Genomic DNA, 22,412 nt, shown 5'->3' on the forward strand with positions numbered 1-22,412 from the left:
CTTAATGTTATTTATTTGCCTTGTGTTTAGAATATTGCATGGGAAAGTTTATTTTGTGCATATACTTTTTATTTTACTAATATATTACAAGCCATATCTCAATGACCCCTGTACATTTTTCATGCTGTCTTACTCCCAATGGCCTCTGTGCATGTAAGTAACCTGTCAAGTGACAATGCCTCTTTATTTGCTTCTTACTGTTTCCTTTCAATAACTCCTTTTCTTTATTAGCTAGTTGCACAGAAACATTAAAAGTTGTTTTTAAATGTGTCCTTGTATTCCTCATATCTTGTGTACAAAAAATCATTTTCCACTTGTGTATGGAAACCCTACAGTCATTAGGTAATCCCATTTAGACCAAAGCATATCTTCTCCATGCTGCTAGTTTGTGGTTAAGACAATAATATGCACCATTTTTGTTGTTTGTTTGTGGTGTTTGTCGCTGATATGTATTTCAGTTCAGGAAGAATAAAGGCTAGATTATTTTTTCCAATGGGATGAGTTATTTGAGGGTTATATAGTTAAAGTGGCAGAGCTGGTTAGCACAAAATAGACACACAGCTCTTTCTAATCTTGAATAAACTCGTTAGCTAATTTAAATGAATTCACGTTACAGCAGAGGCATACTCCATCTTTGTAGGTTCTTGGAGTGAAGAAAAATATAGCCAGAATCTTTCTCTAAAAGAACATTTTAATATTTGGAGAAACATTGAGAAGATATTTTTCTTTAAATTGAGTTCAGACTGTTTTCTGACAGACTAACAAATTTGCAAATCCATATATTTTCTAAGTTAAGAAGTCTTAACTAACTAAACTGACCGGTTTATAGTGTGACCAACAGTGTGTTAAAGTAGTTATACAAAGGTTTCGAAGTACATTAAATGGATCTGAATTGCAAACTACATTACTGCAATGACTACTGGGATTAATTAAAGCCATAATAAAGTAGGCTTCTTTCCTTCCTTCCTTTTTTAGACCAGGATTGTAATAATGGTAATTCTTGTTAGAATGGATCCCCTTTCTTTTTCATGATAAAGATTGTGCCAATCAGTAATCTCTAAATTAAAGCATTCTTTATAATTAGCAGCCTCCTGCCTCATTCCTTCATTAGAATTTTACTGAAATGATTGTGTTACCACAAATATTCTATTATTGGCCATAAGGAGGAACAGGCTTATTTTAATGGAGAAAACTTGATTTGATGCACATACTGTACCTTGGCAATTGACAATGATCAGATAGGCACTGCAGAAAATATATATTGCAGTTAAATTAAGATTTTACTAAAATGAGATTTTATTTTTTTAATAAATATGCCCTCAATATGGTAGAGGTTCTTTCTTGTGCAGAAATGTCATCACTTTTTGTTGCAAATCTTCATTCAGTGTCAAAAGTTTTAAAAGCATGTGAATAAAATAGCACGTGTTTGAAGAGAACTCTACTTATAATTAACATGGTAGTTGTTTAAAGAGAAAACCATAAAACATGAATTCAAGCTACTTGCTTATGTATTGCTCATAATTCTCTGATAAAACATGATTACTAAAAGTAGCCTCTACCTTTAGTGTAAATAGATGTTCTCATATTGTATTCATGTTGGTCACTGTCTGTATACTTTATTTACTACTGCTAAGTTCCTAGGCATGCAAAAAATGTGATAGCATGCCATTTTAGCTAATTTTTATGATCTGCTGAATACTGCATGAAATGACATGCAAGCTGTTCTGAGCCTTTCAATAGCTTTGAATGTTATGTTTTTAACCATTTTTGTGGACTTAAAAATGAATGTTTTTATTAAACTTGCAACCATAAAATGTCTAATTAAAATATATTTCAGTATTGTCAGTTTACATTTTTTTAGAAATGTGGATTTGGAATGCACATTTAATATAGTTACTAAAATTACAGTTTGGCATAAATGAAAATCTATTTCTTAACTCACTTCATACACGTTTTTCTCTTATCTCTCTATTTTGTGTTATGTTTTAGTATTTGATCAATTAGATCTCGTCACATATGAAGAAGTAGTAAAACTGCCAGCATTCAAAAGAAAAACACTAGTCTTACTAGGTAATTTTGAGTATACCTTATCATTCTAAACAGAACAGTAATTTTAACAGTATGTTTTGAATCTCTTAATGATGGTGACTATAAGTTTCCTCTTTGTGTTGTGAATTAGGTGCACATGGTGTTGGAAGAAGACACATAAAAAATACACTCATCACAAAACACCCAGACAGATTTGCATACCCTATTCCACGTAAGTAGCAATGTTAAATGTGGCACAAAATTATATGCATTATCTATATGATGATATGCCCAGTTCATTATTGCATGTGTAATTGTACTCTGCTAAAGCTTAAGCATAAGTTAAGGGTGGTTGAATCATAATACTGTGGGGGAGAAGGAGGGTGTGGTATGGAAAAATACCATCAATTCTTGCACCTAAATATATACAGCTTCCCTTTCATTTGGAACATTTTCATACTATTTTATTGAGGCATCCTTCCCCCAAATGTTTGGCATTTTAAGGTTTAAACCTAACTGTCACATATATTATCTTTTAAGTATTTAGTTTTATGTGTCTGGATCAGTCAAGACAGAAGAAGGTCTTAAGGTCACAAAATTCCCATGAAAAGAAATGTAAATTGGATTTTGATTAAACATTTTATACATTTACCTTATTTCACTGTTTCACATTACTCTACATACAGCCTTGATGACTGTTACTTTAAGTTCCCGTAGAATTATGCAGAGATGAGGATAAGAGCGAAGTGCAGTTCATTTTACTGTTTGCAAATAAATTGTTACCAAAATCCCTGATTCTCCTTCATGACCTTGCTGCCACAGATCCCCACTATAGGATTTGCATGCCTTGCCACAGGAGCCACAGAACCCTCTGCAGTGTAGTTAACAACTGGGGAGCACACATTTATTCCTCAAATTCAGCATTCTGAGACCAGGGGCATAAACACCTCCACCAGCTAGCTGTCCCCAGTTCCACTCACAGAACCCAACAGATCCCCTTCATGGGTGCTCAGACAAGACAGTGATGGTTATGGCATAAGAACCTAGACCAGGGGTGGGCAAACTTTTTGGGACGAGGGCCACATCTGGGTGAGGAAATTGTATGCAGGGCCGGGGCAGGGGGGGTGGAGTGCGGGATGTGGAGGAAGGGGCTCAGGGCAAGGGATTGGGTCAGAGAAGGGGTGCAGAGTGTAAGAGGGGGCTCAGGGAAGGGGGTTGGGGTACAGGAGGGGTACGGAGTGCAGGATGGGGCTCAGGGCAGGGAGTTGGGGTGCACGGGGTGCAGGGTGCAGCAGGGAGCTCAGGGCAGGTGGTTGGAATGCACAGGAGTGCAGAAAGGGGCTCAGGGCAGGGAGTTGGGTGCAGGAGGGGTGCGAGGTACAGGCAGAGGGCTTAGGGCAGGAAGTTGGGGGGCGGGGAGCAGGAGGGGTTTGAGCTCCAGCCCGGTGCCGCTTACCTAAAGTGGCTCCGGGGTGGCAGTGGCGCACACCAGGGCCAGGGCAGGCTCCCTGCATGCCTGCCCTGTCCCCACGCCACTCCAGGAAGTGCTGCGGCCCCTGGGTGGGGGGGGGGGGCAGAGGGCTCTGCGTGCGCACATGGAGCCCTTTGCCTCCCGGCCCGGGGGCTGCTTCTGAGAGCAGCGCCGGGCCCGCAGCACCACCAGGGGTAATCCCGCGGGCCGGATCCAAAGCCCTGAAGGGCCGAATCCGGCCCGCGGGCCATAGTTTGCCCATCCCTGACCTAGACAGACTTATACCTTGTTAGCTTTTTGTTTTATAATTAAGGTTAGATGAGTTGTAGTTATGGGGAGTTTGTTGTTTTTACAGTTAATGTAGCCCTGGGTGTTAATTTTTAGAACCTGTCTGTGCTGGCGGATGCAGAAAAATCATAGCGGTTCTAGAAGAGTTCTTCTTTGCACACAAACGCCTTGGTTGTGCTGGTTACTCCCACTGCTTCAACAGCTTCCCACTAAACTCCCTCTTAGAACCCCTTCCTTATGGCTTCCCCCCTCTCCTTTGCACTGAAGCCATTTTTACTAAGGTCACCAATGACTGACCCTCTCATTGCCAGTTTTACAGGGCTTCTCTCTCTCTCCCTGCTGTTTTCAGCAATCAATTAATTCCTCTCCCACCACTCACTCTCCACCTGTGGCTTTTGGGATTCTGTTTATGTGCTTGTAATTCTCTGACTATTCAATAAGCCTCTCCCTGGGCAGCTCCTCTTTCTCTGCACTGCAATCATCCTGATGTCATTCAGGACTCTATCCCAGGTCCCCTCCTTTTCTATATATATACACACACAACACTCTCTCTCTCTCTCTCTCTCTCTCTGGCAAATTGATCTATGGTCATGGTTTAAACTACTATGTATGTGCTTATGACTCCTGAAAATCCCTCTTTCACGCTGTCTGGAGTGGTTCACAACCATGAGTGCCAGCTTCAGGGCAGACTGTCAAAAAGCGGGACAGGTTTCAGAGTAGCAACCGTGTTGGTCTGTATCCGCAAAAAGAACAGGAGTACTTGTGGCACCTTAGAGACTAACACATTTATTTCAGCATAAGCTTTCGTGGGCTACAGCCCACTTCTTTGGATGCACCCCAACTGCTGGTATGTCCTGTAATTAGATTTCACCACCCAGTAACAAATGTGAGCTTGTGGATCACTGTAAAAGTCTTACCATTGGGTCACTCTTGGACACTCCAGTCTATCTTGCCACCCAGGCAAACTGAAGTTAGTGATAAATGGTCACTTACATCAAAAATCACAACATATTCAGGTTGTTCCCAGTCCCAAGAGACCAGTCACTTACCCCCAGATCAATTTGCACCTTAGATCTCACACCAAAGACAACACTGGTAGCCAATCTTATAGTAAACTAACTGAGGATTTATTACCGTATTGTTCCAAGTATAGGCCGCTCCTGATTATAAGCCGCACCCTTAAAGTTTGGTGCTATTTTAAAAAAAATAAATTTTTAACTTTTTTTAACTTAAAGAAAATATACACATTAGTAGAACAGTAAAACAGTATTTTATTTAATGAATAGGAAGACAAGTACCAGTATTTTTAACACTTTTGGTAGTCCTGCTTTTGACGGCATATGTTATATACTCAGAAATATTGAAAACTATTTTGTAGTTATACTGTAAATAAAGAAGGGAAAAGGAATGGACAACAAGGAGACTGATGGGAACAGTTCTCACCCTCTCCCCTGCACAACAATCAACAACATTAGCAAATGTTCTTAGGGTTAGGGATCATGGCCCCCCCCCCCGAACTCCTGCCCCATCCAACCCCCCGCGTTCCTTGACACCTCCCCCCACCCCAGGGACCCCTGCCCCATCCAACCACCCCTTCTCTCTGTCCCCTGACAGCCCCTGGAACCCTTGCCCCTGACTGCCTCCCACCGCCCTATCCATCCCCTGATCCTTTCTAACTGCCCCACCAGGACCCTTGCCCCTATTCAATCCCCCTGTTCCCTGCCCTCTGACCCCCCCAACTCCTATCCACCCCCCACCCCGAACTCCCCTGCCCTCTCTCCAACACCCCCTCCCTGCCCCGTTACTGCGCTGCCTGGATGTGGCTGGCGGCACTACAGTCCGGCCGCGGCTGGAGCCAGGAGCCCCGGGATGCGGGGCCGGAGCCGGGCGGCGGGGGACGCGGGGATGGGGACGGGCGATGCGGCGCCGGGCAGCGGGGGACGCAGGGATGGGGACGGGCGATGCGGCGCCGGGCAGCGGGGGACGCGCGGCCGGGGACGGGCGGCGGGGGACGCGCGGCCGGGGACGGGCGGCGGGGGACGCCCGGGGCTGGCCAGAGAATTCCGGGGGCCCGGGGTCTTCGGCGGGGGGGGGCCCTTCCATTCTGGGACCTGCCGCCGAAGTGTCCCGAAGACCCGCCGCGGGGCGCCCCCACCGCTGAATTACCGCCAAAGCGGGACCCGCCGCTGAAGTGCAGCCCGGTCTTCGGCGGTAATTCGGTGGCGGGAGGCCCCGCCACGGGTCTTCGGGGCACTTCGGCGGCGGGTCCTGGAACGGAAGGGCCCCCCGCCGCCGAACTACCGCCGAAGACCGGGCTGCACTTCGGCAGCGGGTCCCGCTTGGGCGGTAACTCGCCAGTGGGGGGTTCTTCCGCCCCGGAGCGGAAGGACACACCCCCCCCCCCCCGCACGCGAAGACCAGGAGCAGAAGAAGCTCCTGTGCCCGGCCCCGCAAGAGTTTTCCGGGCCCCCGGGAGCGAGTGAAGGACACCGCTCCGGAGGCCCCGAAAAACTCTCGTGGGGCCGGGGGCAAATTGCCCCCTTTGCCCCCCCCTCTGGGTGGCCCTGAGGCCGGGGCCGGCGGAGGCGGGTACACGGGTCTGGAGCCGGGCGGCGGGGGAGGCGGGGACGCGGACGGGGTGGAGCCGGGCGGCAGGGGAGGCGGGGACATGGCCGGCGGAGGCAGGTACGCGGGGCTGGGGCCGTGGTGGGGCGGGGACGTGGCCGGGGCTGGAGCCGGGCGGCGCGAGGCCAGGGCCGGCGGAGGCGGGTACGCGGGGCCGGGCGGCGGGGGAGCGGCCGGGGTCGGAGCCCGGCGGCGGGGGAGGCAGGGACACGGCTGGGGCAGCCCAGAGCCCTCTGAGTCCCGGCCGCGGCTGGGATTTAAAGGACTCTGGGCTCCCCGCCGCGGCGGGCAGCCCGGAGCCCTCTGATTCCCCGCCGCGGCTGAGATTTAAAGGGCTCTGGGCTCCCCGCCGCGGGGGGCAGCCCAGAGCCCTCTGATTCCCCGCTGCGGCTGGGATTTAAAGGGCTCTGGGCTCCCCGCCGCGGCGGGCAGCCCAGAGCCCTCTGATTCCCAGCCGGGGCTGGGATTTAAAGGGCCCTGGGCTCCCCGCCGCGGCGGGCAGCCCAGAGCCCTCTGATTCCCGGCCGCGGCTAGGATTGAAAGCGCTCTGGGCTCCCCGCCGCGGCGGGCAGCCCAGAGCGCTCTGATTCTCCGCCGCGGCTGGGATTTAAAGGGCTCTGTGCTCCCTGCCGCGGCGGGCAGCCCAGAGCCCTCTGATTCCCCGCCGCGGCTGGGATTGAAAGCGCTCTGGGCTCCCCGCCGCGGCGGGCAGCCCAGAGCCCTCTGATTCCCCGCCGCGGCTGGGATTGAAAGGGCTCTGGTCTCCCCGCCGCGGCGGGCAGCCCAGAGCCCTCTGATTCCCCGCCGCGGCTGGGATTGAAAGGGCTCTGGTCTCCCCGCCGCGGCGGGCAGCCCAGAGCCCTCTGATTCCCGGCCGCGGCTGGGATTGAAAGCGCTCTGGGCTCCCCGCTGCGGCGGGCAGCCCAGAGCGCTCTGATTCCCGGCCGCGGCTGGGTTTGAAAGCGCTCTGGGCTGCCCGCCGCGGCGGGGAGCCCAGAGCGCTCTGATTCCCGGCCGCGGCTGGGATTTGAAGTATTTTTATTGTTGTTTTTTTTCAAGATCCCGATTATAGGCCGCACCCCTAATTTAAAGACTTAAATTAGGGGGAAAAAGTGCAGCCTATACTCGGGACAATACGGTAACTAGGAAAAAGAAATGAGAGTTATTTACAGGTTAAAGCAGGCAACATATAAGCACAAATGAGCTACAGTCTGTGGTTCTGAAAGGTGACAGAGATGATGTCATCTTTCCACTGAATGTCTTTTAGGGCTAACCCAGGTTGACCCAGGGGAGCTCTGCTTTTACTTCTTAGCTCCAGCCATTGTGAGAGTCCAAACGGCAGAAAGAGGGCTAGTTCTTCTTGTAAGCGTGTTTACGTGCCCTTCCCCCAGAGCTCAGACCATTAGTATGATTGCTCCTGCACGTAACTTCATGGGTGGATTGGGCAATCAACAAAGTTTTTGTCCTACATTGTCCCATTTAGTTTTGATAGTCCTTCCTGTTGGGCAGAGGAACCACTCTTCCTGCCTAGGTTCACAAGTTCAGAGCGGGCATTTTTACAATTATAAAGCAAAACTTCCATATTACTTTATAGCATGGGATACAGCCATTATAAGTTAGATTAATGTATTTAGCAACTTACGGACATCTTTACAAGTCTAACATCTACTTTGAACCATATTGACATATGGGTGAGCTGATCTGGTTTCCAGTTGTGAATTTCAGTGCTCAGTTGACACCTACAGCCTTTGCAATTGCTGGCACCTAGTTTACCAGCATCACTCTCCTCTTCCCACATTCCTTTGCCCACCAGCCCCTGGCAGCTGAGAGAGAGTTCTGCACAGACTCTGCAGCCCTGTGCTAGAGCAAGCTAGTTTGGAGAATCTAGCTACCAAACTCTTCACACAGGCTCAGAAGAAACGTGTTAACTGTGATGCTTTTAACTTAACCATATTTGGGTCAATTGTCTTGAATACACCAAAAGACACATCCCTGACATTAGGGTGACCCCACCCCACCAAATTTCGTGTCCCTGTTCCAAAGCATGGAGATATGAGAGCTTCTGATCTAAATGGTTGTTTGTTTAAAAAAAAAAATTAAAAACAACAACAAAAATTATAAGCAATTGAAAACAGTGTTATAATGGGAAGTGTTGGGCAGCCGTAACTATCATTGGTACTATCAACTCCACCTATAGTACCAGAGGATACAAGGTTGAGGAAAGGGAATTAGAGGAGAGAGGAAGAGAGGGAGGATGAGAGGTGGTGAGGGAATTTTGGGAGAATGGGACCAAGGCTTTAGAAGTGAAGAGTCGGAATGATGCCTTGAAGCCAAAGATTAGATTGAGACAGGAGAGGCAGGAAGAAGTGCGCTATAGACCTCTTGCAGAATTTATCAAGGTTTTAGGAGGGTGTTGAAGGCAGACAAGAGTCACTGAGGGTTGACTATGCAAGTGTCTATCAGGAGGGCTTGTTCACCAAGGAAGAAGGAAGGCTTGGAGGATTTCAAAACCCCTTTCTCTTCCCTGTGGTTGAAGCCTATGCATAGTCGTGATACAAGCTCCAAAGTCAGTTGAGTTACTAGTGTCTTCCACCAAACTAAACACCATTCTGTGTTAGCAATTACACACACACACCTACCTTATGCCCTTCTCCCTGCACCTTTGAAGTTTAAAAGAATCATTTAAAATAATAATTGATGGTTAACAGCCTTTGTCGAGCAAGTGAATAAAACTTTGAAAATATGCAAAAAAAAAATCAAGATTTAGAACAGTTTGGAAATGGATTGTTACATGAATAACTATCAATAGGCCAACAAAAAATCCACATTTAAATTGTATCCTTTGCATTCGTTGACATTTCAGACACAACCAGACCTCCCAAGAAAGATGAAGAAAATGGAAAGAATTATTACTTTGTATCGCATGACCAAATGATGCAGGATATATCCAACAATGAATATTTGGAATATGGCAGCCATGAGGATGCAATGTATGGGACAAAACTGGAAACAATACGGAAGATCCATGAGCAGGGACTAATTGCAATACTTGATGTAGAGCCGCAGGTACTTATTGGAAATATATAAAAATGCAAAGCTTATCAGAGACACTTGAATTTTATTTTGTTACATTCTGTCGCCAGTCATTTTTTGACCATAGAATTTAAGACATATAACTCATCATACATTTAATGTGAAAAGTTTTTAGCATGTGGAGCAATGGTTCCACACAGGAACTTCAGTGTCTGAAATCATCTTCTACTGATTATTAGGGTAAAAGTAAGAAGTAGAAATGAGCTCACCATTTGGCTTGGCAAGGGACCAGTACTGCTGTGAAAATCTGCTTACTGCACACTTTAATATAATAAGGGAAATCATTATTACATGGTTGTTCACTGCACTTCGCTGTCCACTGAAGCAGCTGATTGTCTATGCTGTCCAGCTGTAATGTATTAATATGCTCAGCCCTAGATTTCGCTTTGATACCACACACAGGAGGGAATTTTTTTCTGCATTGTCCTGACTGCCCCCTACTTCCCTGCTGTTACTGGGTCAGCAATCCCAGAAATAGCATTCTCTGTCAATCACTGATACCATAGGAAAGTGTTTCCTATAGAATGGCTACAGCTATATTTATTAATGTCTTTGTGTGTGTTATAATAGCATCAGTGAGTGGGTAAATTCACAAACTCAAAGAATATGAGTACTTTATTCACAGTGTTGCAATCTGGATATAAAATCCTAAGTGGAACATTTTGACTAATTTCCTTTGGAATCCCCCACATTGATATGAATTTTGGTTGATGGCCAAGTATTTATATGTTTTATTTTTAGCTGTGGTGCCTTTGAATTCATATTCAAGCAGGTTAAAGGACACGGGGAAACAAGAGACCAGTCCTGAAATAACTTGCAGAAACCAATTAAAAATATGAGCAGCTGATCCCAGAAGACAACAAACCTGACAGTTATTTTTCCTGGGTTATGAACTGTCTGCATTCTTTTTCACCACTCACTGCTTTGGTTTGCAGGGCTCACCCCCTGTGAGCGAAATTAACTAGTTGTGACCAATATTATCTGTTTTCTCTACACTGGCTCTTCTCTTCTTTTGTGGCTGGATTCAGGAGATCACAGATTTGGTTCTGGACAGTGCAGTTGATGGACTTTGGGCTTGGCTACACTTGCAAGTTGCAGCGCTGGTAGAGGCTTTCCAGCGCTGCAATTAGTAACCGTCCACACCTGCAAGGCACATCCAGCGCTGCAACTCCCTGGCTGCAGCGCTGGCTGTACACCTGGTCAGGTTGGGGTGTAGCAATTGCAGCGCTAGTGATCCAGCGCTGCTCATCAAGTGTGGACACACACCAGCGCTTTTATTGGCCTCCAGAGAATAAGAAGATATCCCAGAATGCTTTTAACTAAACTACTCTCTTTGTTTTGTTATGCAGCTTCTCTTTGTTTTGTTGTGAACTCCAATCGGAGCTCCGTTGAACTGCTTATCTAAAAAAACAAACACTGATCACAGCAAACAGGAGCTATCTGTACCTGGCTGTGAACGATCAAATGAGAGGCAGGGAGTGAATGTTTGCTTGACAGAGAAACAGCGTTGGATGCAGGCTGTTTGCAATTAAGACTAAGGGTTCCCGCACATTTTGTGATTTTTCAATCCAGGAAGCTAACACACAGTGTTGGCTCCAAAAATCCACTCTCTCTATCTTCCCCGCTCCCTGTCACAGTACACCACCCTCCACCCCCCTCTTTTGAAAAGCACGTTGTTGCCACTTGAATGCTGGGATAGCTGCCCATAATGCAGCACTCCCAACAGCGCTGCAAATGTGGCCACACACCAGCGCTGGTAGCTGTGAGTGTGGCCACACACCAGCGCTGTTCCTGCACAGCTACATGACCAGCGCTGTAACTCCCAGCGCTGCAACTTTCAAGTGTAGCCAAGCCCTCAGTTTCACCTAAGTGGAGACTTTCAGAACAGAAATAAGATATCTGACTAGGGTCTGCTCCATCTTTTTTGCTGCTCCAAGCGGCGAAAACAAACAAACAAAAAAGTTGCTATCGGCAGCAGCTCTACCGTGCCGCTTCATTCTTCGGTGGCAATTCAGCGGCCAGTCCTTCCCTCCGAGAGGGACTGAGGGACCCGCTGCCGAATTGCTGCCGAAGACCCGGATGTGCTGCCCCTTTCTGTTGGCGGTGCCAAGCACTTGCTTCCTGCGCTGGTGCCTGGAGCCGGTCCTGTATCTGACTACATTGTACAATGCAGCTCACCTAATTCATTAGAGTCATAGTAGTACTTGTCTATGAGCCCAATTCTAGTTAATTACCCTGTTTCTGTATTCCAAATTCAGACATCCTCAGTTCTGTGAGCTTTCCTGACTCATGTAACCATGTTCGCAGGGTGACCTCTTTTTTTCTGTAGAAACAATGCATAACTGATTGTATCTGAAGGTGGATTTCAAGCAGCAGAGAGAGACATCAACTCAGCTGGCTGTCAGGCTGGTTTAAAAAACAAAGGGCCTCTTTGTACTGCTTTGGAGTGGAATAGAAGTGTCTTTCACTCTACGTTCTGCCCAGACAATTGAGATCAGTTAGGTTATGTTTGCTTGCTACCTACCCCAAGTTTCAGTCTGGAAGAGACCAGGAGGAGGGACTCCCTGCAGTAGGGCCTCATGTGTGGAACTACCTATGTCACTTATAAATCATTACTGTTTGAGTCAGGTTAATCATAACCATTGTCTTTACATTTACTCTTCTGCATAGAGGTAGCTTGTGGCCTCTCTAGCAGGGCCTTTGGTCTCAGTTTATGATTATTGAATTATTAGTATGTTCATTATCCTCACGCTTTGAAAGCGTCACAGTTTCCACATCAGAACATTTTTGCTTCAGCAAAAATAAATATAAGTTTATCTGTAGGTTGAACAATATTCTCAACCAGAAAATGTTTTCTTACATTTTAGTCAGCATTTACTATAAAGTACAATTTACATTTTGACCCATTGAGAATAACCATAGCCAAAGTTTTTCTGGCTCATGCAAATTCTTCAGCTTAAATATAAACTGATTTTCAGTTTTTTCTGTTGGAAAAATACCCTGCATCTGAAATCTTGGCTGCTTAACCTGGCAGTTCTTTAGGATGGTGAACTTACAGGTTAAGCCCCAATCTTGCAAAAACTTAGTGGAGTAAATGTGACTGTAGATTTAAGCACATCTGTAAGTCAGGGTGTTAATTCTTAATATTTCTTGATTATATTTTAAAACTGATCTAGAGTCTTGTTAGTTCTTCCCTCTGTTTGTGTATTTAAACTTGTATCCTGTTGATTGATTTGTTCCTCTTCTCAAGTATTTAATGTTTTTTACATAGGCACTGAAGGTCCTGAGAACTGCAGAGTTTGCCCCTTTTGTTGTTTTTATTGCTGCACCTACGATTACCCCAGGCATTAATGAGGTAAGGCTTATTACAGGTAAATGTTTTTATCAGGAGACAATTAAATGGATGATTCAGTACGTGAATAAGATCAACATTTTAACTGACCAGTTGTATTTTATAGTGGGGTCAGAACAACACAGAAGTTGAGGTTGAGATGATCTTACTGAATAACAGATGATTTTTCCTGTGTTTAAATATAAACTTGGGCTACAAGGATCCATGCACTGTCACTACTAGGGAAGCACTTCATAGTACTCTTAGCTCTTCACGTGACAACTTTAACATCAGCTGATATATAGATCAGTATTGATCATTTGATATCCTTTTAAAATGTATTGTTCAGTTTTATTTCCTCCCTACCTAAAATAATTGTTTCCAAAATCCTTGCTGTGGCCATTGAGCCAGCTAATTGGTCAGCTGTCCAAGAATTTCCAGTTTCTGAGTCATTCAATCTACTTTACTCTTTCCTCCCCAAGTAGAAGGAGGAAGCTGCTAAGTTTCATCTTTGAGAAAAGAAATCCCAAAGCAATATACCAGAAACTGGCTTATTACATTCAAATAATATTGTGATACTTGGAATTGTGAAACTGGAAGGGATACCTGCTTGTGAGAAATTAAGTGTTCATGTTCAAAGAGAGCTTATGTAAATAAAGACCTCAGGGTTTAGCTCAAACCAGAACAAACAAAACATTTATAACCAGCTCCTTCCTTTTTTTTTGCTCTAGTAAGGTGTTAATTGTATTTGTATCTTAATAAGAACTCTCTCTCTTAGCAAATCCCTCTTCCATCTCTTTGATCCTGCAGGGAAGTGATACTTCTGTGTTTGTAGCAACCATCTGCTTCCCCAGACATAATGTGTGTGATAATACAAATATAGCATTAGGACTTCACTACAGATTCTTGCAGATAAATGATGGGCCAGAAAGGATAAAGATGTTCAAACACAAATACTATAAATAATTAATAAAATGGCAAGAAAATTATGGGGAAAAAGTGAAAGACAAATGGCTTTGTTTTAAGTAATGAGGAGTCCGGTGGCACCTTAAAAACTAACAGATTTATGCCCAAATAAATGTTAGTCTTTAAGGTGCCACTGGACTCCTCGTTGTTTTTGTGGATACAGACTAACATGGCTACCCCTCTGATACTTTGTTTTAACTGTTAAGTTTCCCAAAAACAGAATGAAGATGTCTCAGAACATTCTGATTTTAGCTATGTTAAAATGATGTAGTGATCATTCCTCTGAAACATTGCTGATGTTAACATTTACTGTAAATTTATATGAGCAAGTATTAAAATGCTGCATCGCCTGTAATGGTAGATATTCTTTTGCACAGCAGATTGCCTAACTGTTTAAAAAAAAAGCTCAAGTGTGTGAGAATCGGTCCTGGATTGTTATGCAACTTTTCTGATTATTTTAGCTGGAGCTATGGTACAACTCATTATAAATGCACAAAAGCCCCTGAAGATCTTCAGTACTATTTTTGCCTTTAAAAAAAAAATCCAGAGTTATTACAGAATTATCTGATTGCTCTAGTGTGTTGTTTCAAATCTCCCACTCTGAAATACCAGTGGTACTTTTCTTTTGACCATTCAGAAGTTCATGTTGTAGAATGTGAGATGGGGGAGAACTGGGAGGGTTAATATGAGAAAGCAAATTGCTGGTTTGGGATGTACTGAGCAACAGTGTGGGCATGTGCAAGATTGGGCTTTTTTTTCCTCATTGGGATGGAAGACGTAGGGGAGTTAAACCAAGAAAGGTTAGGGTTCAGATATTTAGTCTCATTATTATGCTCTTGTGCTGTATTTCCTTTTAAGTTTTGTTTACTTTTTATGGCTCAGATCCTGCAATTCGATCTGTGTGGCATAATTCATCCAGGTGGACTCCATTGCAAAGTCAGAGTCATGCGTTAATGTTTTGAATACTTGCTAAAACTGTTACTGTCTGTGAACCACTAACACTCACTCTCTAAAAAAACAAGTAATAACAGTGGACATTAATGCAATGTAGGGTCTTACTCACCTGGATGTATTGTGCTGCATGAGAGGGAATGGAATATATACAGAAACTGTGGTATGTCGTCTTAGCAGACTAGGTTTTCATGTGCATACTTCATATTTCCCATTCATTTTTTCTTTTACAAAAGATTCATTTGCATAAAGAATAGCCCTTTCTATCCTGCTTTGTTTCATTTTTACAAACACCTGACGCACAAACATCTGTAAATGACTGTCTTTTTTCCTTATGTTTTTTCTTGAATTATCATCTTTGCCTTTCTTTTCATTTTCCTGCACTCGTATTCATTTTATATAGCTGCCAAAATGGTGCAGAAAATTGCCTGTAAGTACCAGCTAGGACCTGATAAGATGCAATCCTGATTATTTTAATAGATTTAGAACGTAGACATCCTTGTTCTCACTCAACATTACTTTTGCCGTTAGACTAAAAGTATAAAGTAATAAAGACCTCAGACATATGTGCTAAAGCTCATTCAAACGGAAGCTCATTCACTGGCAAAAAGAAAAAAGTTAAAAGGATCGCTTCAAAACCAAGTGAGCCCAGAGACTTTTATTCCTACTCTAGGAAATGCACATTATGACTTTGTGACTGACCCGTTTCAAACAGCCTTATCCTGCAATGCACAGTTGAGCCATTTTAACCAACTGTAGAATGCATGTACAGTATCTCCAGTGTACAGGGATCCCACTGTAACTGAGTAAAGACACAAAATACGGTGCCTTTCTGGGTAAATATTGCATGGTTCTCGTGGTTTTGTACCTGTGCTTGATATCTTCAACCAAAAAACATGTAGTAATCCCCAGAAATGGATGGCCTGAAATGTCTTACTGCCTGGCACAATTGAAAATACAAATTTTAGAGATTTCAAATGTCCTAGCAGATCTCTAGTTTTAACATTTTAATTTTAAAACAAAAAATGATATCCCTTCTGGTTGCCAAGCTAACCTTCACAATGTAAAGAGAGGTCTTAATGGGATGTTAGCTTTGAAGCCTGATTATGGCCATTTACGTGCTAAGTGACATAAATCCTTTAACTGCTAATCACCTTATCAGAAACATTTAGCCAAAGCTGTTATCCAGTGTGGCTAGATATATATCTTGCATTCTGATATTCAGTTTTTTTAAAAGAACGTGCACAAATAATGCTGTAAATCTGGAATATGCAGATAGGTGATAATTCTGTCATATATTCAAATTAGAGGTGGGACCAAACAAAAAACCTTGATCTGGCTCCTCCTCCCCAAACTTTGAGGAAGTTTGGACCCACTTCAGAACTTTGCAGCTCAGGCCAATCCTTAATTCAATAAAGTAAAAAACTTACCCTACATTCTTAAGGACAATAGTAAAAGTACTACTCTGGCAATTCTGCATCACTGCACATGCGCAGAATTCATGTCCCTGCAGATTTCTTTGCTTCCCCACAGAAAAATTACTTCTGATGGGGAAGCAAAGGTAAGCCGCAAAAACAGTCATCCGCCCCTCCCCAGCAGTGCAGGCAGGTTGGTTCAGGCACCTGGAGCAGCCAGTAAGAGATGTAAATCACCACCCAAGGGAGAGTGGGGGCTGTAAAGTCGTGTGTGTGAGAGGGAGAGAGACATTCTGTCCCTCTCACTTGCTATTGCAGCACGCTTGGCATGGAGGGGCAGAGTTTTGGGGTGTTTCTGAGAAGATAAGTGTGGGACAGGCTCTGTCCCCTCAGGCAGAGCAGAATGTAGCAGCCTGCCTACTTAGTGAATTATTCCCATTCTCTTTGTGAATTCCCTCAGGAATATAAAACAGGTGTAAATGTTTTAAAGCTGCTTTACATTGTCAGAGTGGTGTAAAGGACATTATGGGCTTATAAATGCTTCTGGTGCTTTAGTGATTAAAACTGGTCTAAATTTTTGGACTGAAAAAAATTCCTTTCAGAATGTGTTCCATGAACTGTTCGCTACTGACCTTTCTGGAGATGGTCAGTAGTCAATATAAATTGTGAGTTTGATTCCCCAGCCTTCATTTGCTGTTCAGTTGCCTATGATGTAACTGTTGACTAATAACTAGAAATAAAGAGTCAAACCTAGTTACATTACTGTTAGGCATGGGGGTTTGGGGATTTCCTCCAATGCTCTCCACTCCAATTCTCCAGCCATTATATTGTAGTTGAAATAAATTACCAAAATAATTGAAACCAGAGTGATTATATTGCGTTATTTTGACAAATAAAATATGCAGAATTTTACAGAATTTTATATCGTGTAGAATTTTTAACTTTTTGCTGCAGAATTTTTTTTTTTTTTTTTAGTGCAGAATTCCCCTAGGAGTAGGTAAAAGTAACATTTTGCATTTCCATGGGGGTAAATAGTGTAGGTCTCCCAAAATGCAATCTCCTTAGTTGTCTATAAAATATTATATAGGAGCAACAGTGACAGTTAAATGCTGTAATCTAACAGATATTTTTTAATACCCTCTTTGTTTTTGCAAAATCTAGGACCAGAGCCAAGTAGAAGTAAAGATTTGAGAACAGCTTTTCTCGTTCTTTTCCTGTCTTCCTTTTTTGAACGGCAATACCCACATGTTTTACAGATTCCCTGCAGATTTCTATTTTCTCTGCTAATTTACCATTATAAAATAGATAGTGTAGATTAAAAAGTTTATATCCATACATTTACTGAGTATTACTGATACAGGCATGAAACTGATTGTGAAAACCTACATTTATGTCCCGAGTTCTAAAACCTTTTATATTATAACATACAGTATTAGTCCAATGGCTTCAGGTTTATACTCATTTGAAATATACAGTCTTCAGTACTGTGTATTTTTAAAACATTGGGGTTACAGACATAAAATGTACCTTCTTAATTAGATATCTTGAAAGTGCTAAAAATGTAGCACTTACACAAATATAATTTTTCACTTTGTAGATTAATTTAAACACAAAGGGGTCAAATCCTCAGCTGGTAGAAATCATTGTAGCTCTGTTGAAGTCAGTTGAGCGATGATAATTTACAATAGCTGAGGAGTTTGCCATGGTTGCTGCATTATTGTAGATGTCCCAGTGGTGTATTTAGCACAATCTAAAGTCTCTTTATCAGTAATTGACTTGAGAATAGCATAGGACAAATCTGCACATATTGTTTTTCACATGTGCTTGTTTGGGTGCATAATACTCCTTAAAAGGACATTCCCTGTACACATCTGTGTGTGGAGCACTTGGCTACATTTATGTTTGAATGTAGTGTTCAAATATGGAGAGAGAGAGTCACCTTCTATTGACTAGTGGGGACTGTACAGTTGTTAGAAGCTGCTGCTTTTCTGAAGCGATTCAGTCAGGATCCAGAACCGTACTCAAGGAAATGGTTAGTTTCATGGTATAGGAAAGGAAAAGTGCCTCATCCCAGTTTTCTCCCAGTGAATGCTGATTTTCACATGCCCCAAAAGGTGCAGCTTCCACATCTGTTTTTTTTATTCAGTGCAATCCCACTTGGTCAGTTGAGGAAAGGGAACCCAGTTGACCTCTTCATATGAAGACTATGGAAATCAAATTTTGTGGCCCAAATAATTTCAAGTAATAAAACCACTCAATGCTGCTCTGTGCTTTATAGCACTGGAGTGCTGGGCTGCATCTATTGGTACACTAGAGAACTGAACTGGTGGGATCACACCAGGGTAGGTACTAACAATGCAGTGTGCCCGCACTGGCCATAGTGTTTTGGGAGTAGTTTTGCCCCATTTCTGTATTGCACTGTGCAATGACATTTCATTTGCACTGCCTCCTGGGTACCTATCCCACAGTTCCTAGAAGCAGTGGCTTGTGGGACATTTCAGGTGATCTTCTGGTATCCTGAGGGGATTGTGAGAAGAGAGTTTAAACTCCCATCATTCATTCTCACCACAGAACCGAGGCAGCAGGCCCCCAGGTTGAGGTGGGGCGTGAGTCATCCATACTACAAGCCTCCTGCAACCCTGCTCCATTTGGAAGCCCAGACTCAATCAGTGAAATCCAGAATGTGAGCAGTGCTGGCCTTGGACAAGCGTGGCAGGAGCACCCACAAAATATGATTCCAAAGGCCATATATGATAACCTGGTCTCAATTTAGGGCAGGTTCCCGACACAACTCCCAGAAGAGGTGGAGGTGGTAAAACTGGTGCAGCTATTTTTGGTGGGCTTGAATTGCACCAGTAGAGTTTGGAATTAGAATAGGCTCAGATAGACCATAAGATGTTAGAAGAGGGTTATAGTAAAAGAGGAATTAGAAAGCAATAGAGTGAGAATTTCCTTAGACTGTCCACAGTAAGTATTTATTAAAATAAAAGGAAGTGAAACTTGAAGATTGATGCTGAGTAGTAATAGATATTACAGAGATTGTCCAAAAACAGATGATACTTGAAAACACATCCTCTCATGTTTCCAGTATCGATGTCTGGATAGATGCCAAACAGCTTGTATTTGTGAACTGGGTATGTTTTCATTCATGAACTGGCACTCTTTCCATGTTTGTACTGGTTCTTTCTTCTATTTTTTTTAATCCTCATGCTTATCCCCTGTCTGTTTAACCCTTCCCACAAGTTAGATAAGTGTCTTGATGTGTCTTGAGTAACCTCTGTTGAGAATTGTGATTTTGTGTAAAGTTACAAGGGAGAAACAAGTTACAGTTTCTTCCTTGTAACATGCATGGAATTTGACATTATGTACGGGGCATAAGTCATTCATGAATCCTTAGATTAGGTTTTATTTTTGCTGTTTCCTTCTCTGTAACCAACAAACAGAAAACTGAACAAAAGAATCTAATTTATCTCTCTTGCTTTTTTTTCCAATCATTGTGCAGGATGAATCTCTTCAGCGCCTGCAAAAGGAATCTGAAATCTTACAGAGAACATATGCACACTACTTTGATCTAACAATTATCAACAATGAGATTGATGAAACAATCAGGCATCTGGAGGAAGCCATTGAGCTTGTTTGTACAGCATCACAGTGGGTTCCAGTCTCCTGGGTCTATTAGGCCTTTCACCAGATAACTGAAGAATTTTATCAATATTGGGAACCACCTCATACATGGAAAACCTCTTTGTTATTGACCTTGTGTCAACAGATCTCGGCCCCTAGAGACTACCTAGATGTAGTGTGACCTAAATTTATAATTATTGTCATGTCCTAATAGATAGGAGGAGAAAAAAAATTAAACACTAATTTAAAGAGACAGTATCTTTTTTTAATCAGTTCTCCTAAACTTTAATAAAATGTATGTTTCAATATATGTATTATTCAATCCTTTGGAATGTTATATTTTTGGAAATCATAGCTTATTATTTCAAAGGCCCCTAAAAACTGCACAAAATAGATGCTGCTTTCTATAATCTATTTTAATAATAACAATAAATGATTCTGTTACCTTAACTTGGGGGTGGAACACTACATTCTATTTAGAGTCTGATTTTATGGATTGGGATACCTTGCTTTCCTTTATTTATTTTAAATAATTAGTCTAGTGATTACAAAACAAATTCATGAATTTTAAAGGCCTTTCTTTGCTTTTTTTTTTCCTAGACTAGTATTTTTAAGTACTTTTATGTAACATCCAGATAATGTGATACTGTCTCTTTGAAGAACTCTGTAAACCTTTTAGAGATTTGAAATTGGGTCTTGACTCTTAATGCATGTGGACAGTCGCAAGCGTTCATGCCGTTGGTGTATCTGTGTTGAAAAAAAACCTGTAATCTACAGCAAAATACATTCCGTTCATGGGAAAACATACCCAAGGGAATAAAATAAAATATTATTATGACTAAGTTGTAAACCTATGCACATCCCTTGCATTTTGGGCAACTTTATAAAAAAAAACCTGATTTTTATTAATAATAATCATGTAGTGAAACGTGTTTGTAATTTTGTCTCAATTTAATTTGTTGTAAGGTGGGTGGGGGAAATTACTGGTTTCACCATTTCAGATCTGTGTTGTCTGAGAGTATTAACGTTTTAATTAAGTTTAAGCAAAGAAATGCTGATTTTTAATATGTATGTAATTGTTTAAAAACTGCACACATTTTAAGAGAAAATACTGTGCAATGAAGAAACCAGTTTAGGCAAGGCGATAAACTGGCTATTCCAAAAGACTCATCTACAACAGCCCTGTAAATTCCTTAAAAATGGTAACTGACTCTACAGTCTGACCAATTTTTTTTATTTTAAATATACTTCCTTTTATGTGTTCAACAATTAAATGCCTTTGGGTCCTTCATTTCATCATAGATTTCTTCTGAAAACAGTCAGCTCACTCTTGGATTTTAAGAAACCTTTCTGGACCATGTTTGTTAATCAAAGGCTCTGATGTGAATACAAGTCTGTCATGGGGTTCTGCTGAGTACATAAACACAGCTTGACCAACTTATGAACTAGAGCAGGGGTCGGTAACCTACGGCACACGTGCCAAAGGTGACACGCGAGCCGATTTTGCCTAGCGCGCGGCTGCCAGCTGGGGTCCCGGCCGCCAGCCCCGCTCAACCTGCTGCCGGCTGAGTGAACAGCACCCCAGGCCGGCAGGAGGCTGAGTGGGGCCGGCAGCTGGGACCCCAGACCGGAGGCAGGCGCGCCCCCCGGCTCCTCCCTCACCGCGCTCGGGTTCTGTGGCTCCTGGAAGTGTGAGCCGCCGCCGCTGCCCCTCCCGGAGCTCCCCCCCTCCCGCTGCCTCAGCACTCTGCGGGGGAGGGGCTGTGCGCGCAGCAGCCCAGTAGCGTGTTTTGCCTCCACGTGGAGCCAGCGTCTGACCGGCCTGGGCCTGGTAAGGGGAGCCAGGGGGAGGGTTGGATGGGTCGGGAGTTCTGGGGGTCCTGTCAGGGGGCGGGGAGTGGTTGGATGGGGTGTGGGAGTCTTGGGGGTCTGTCTGGAGGCGGGGGTGTGGATAAGGGTTGGGGCAGTCAGGGGACAGGTAGGGGGTAGGGTCCTAGGGGGGCAGTTAGGGTGGGGGGGGTCTCAGGAGGGGGCAGTCAGGGGACAAGGAGTGGGGGGGGTTGGGGGGAAGTGGGAGGGAGTGGATGGGGGCAGGGCTAGGGCAGGGCTCTCCCCTCTATTTTGATTGTTGAAATATGGTAACCCTAGGCAAGGGGGGAGCCAGGAGGCGCATGGGGCTGGCACCCACATACATCCACTGCAGCCTGCAGGAGCCCCCAGGGGGCGCTGGGCCGCAGCCTGGGCAGGAGGGGCGGGGGGAGGTGGCTGCTCCCCGCTAGCGGCACCGCCGCCTTTGCAGGGCTGCTTCCCCCCTGCACCACACCGGCTCCTCCATGGCTGGGGCTTGCTGCTGCCGCAAGCGGGACACTCTGGCTCCCCGGTGCCTCCGGAAGGCAGCTCCTCCCTGCCGAGCTGCTGCAGCAGCCCAAGCCCAGCAAAGCCAGTGAGTGGACTCGGGGCGAGGGCCACTGGGGTGGGGTGGGGAGGGGAGGACTCGCAGTGGGGCTGTGCACCCTCCAGGGGAGTTCAGAGGGCGGGGAGTGGGGAACCTGGTCTGGGGAACAGCCCCTGGGCAGGCTGGCCCCTGGGATCTATAAAGGCTCATTGGGATTTTCCCCTC

The 22,412-nt window shown here is 44.2% G+C and overlaps 1 protein-coding gene across 10 annotated transcripts in view; it reads left to right on the forward strand.

The window, feature by feature from the left end:
* Nucleotides 1-21,066, forward strand: part of CASK (calcium/calmodulin dependent serine protein kinase) — a 428,246-nt gene extending 407,180 nt beyond the window's left edge. For all 10 annotated transcript variants that reach the window (XM_045002670.1, XM_045002673.1, XM_045002674.1 and 7 more), the window contains 5 exons: nt 1,990-2,070; nt 2,180-2,260; nt 9,276-9,478; nt 12,777-12,860; nt 19,671-21,066. In XM_045002670.1, the coding sequence (XP_044858605.1) occupies nt 1,990-2,070; nt 2,180-2,260; nt 9,276-9,478; nt 12,777-12,860; nt 19,671-19,847 (626 nt within the window). In that variant the 3' untranslated portion in view covers nt 19,848-21,066. The remainder of the gene's footprint in view (nt 1-1,989; nt 2,071-2,179; nt 2,261-9,275; nt 9,479-12,776; nt 12,861-19,670) is intronic.
* The last annotated feature ends 1,346 nt before the right edge of the window (nt 21,067-22,412 follow it).

This window comes from Mauremys mutica, chromosome 1 (genome assembly GCF_020497125.1).
Source record: "Mauremys mutica isolate MM-2020 ecotype Southern chromosome 1, ASM2049712v1, whole genome shotgun sequence".
Lineage (NCBI taxonomy): Eukaryota > Metazoa > Chordata > Testudines > Geoemydidae > Mauremys > Mauremys mutica.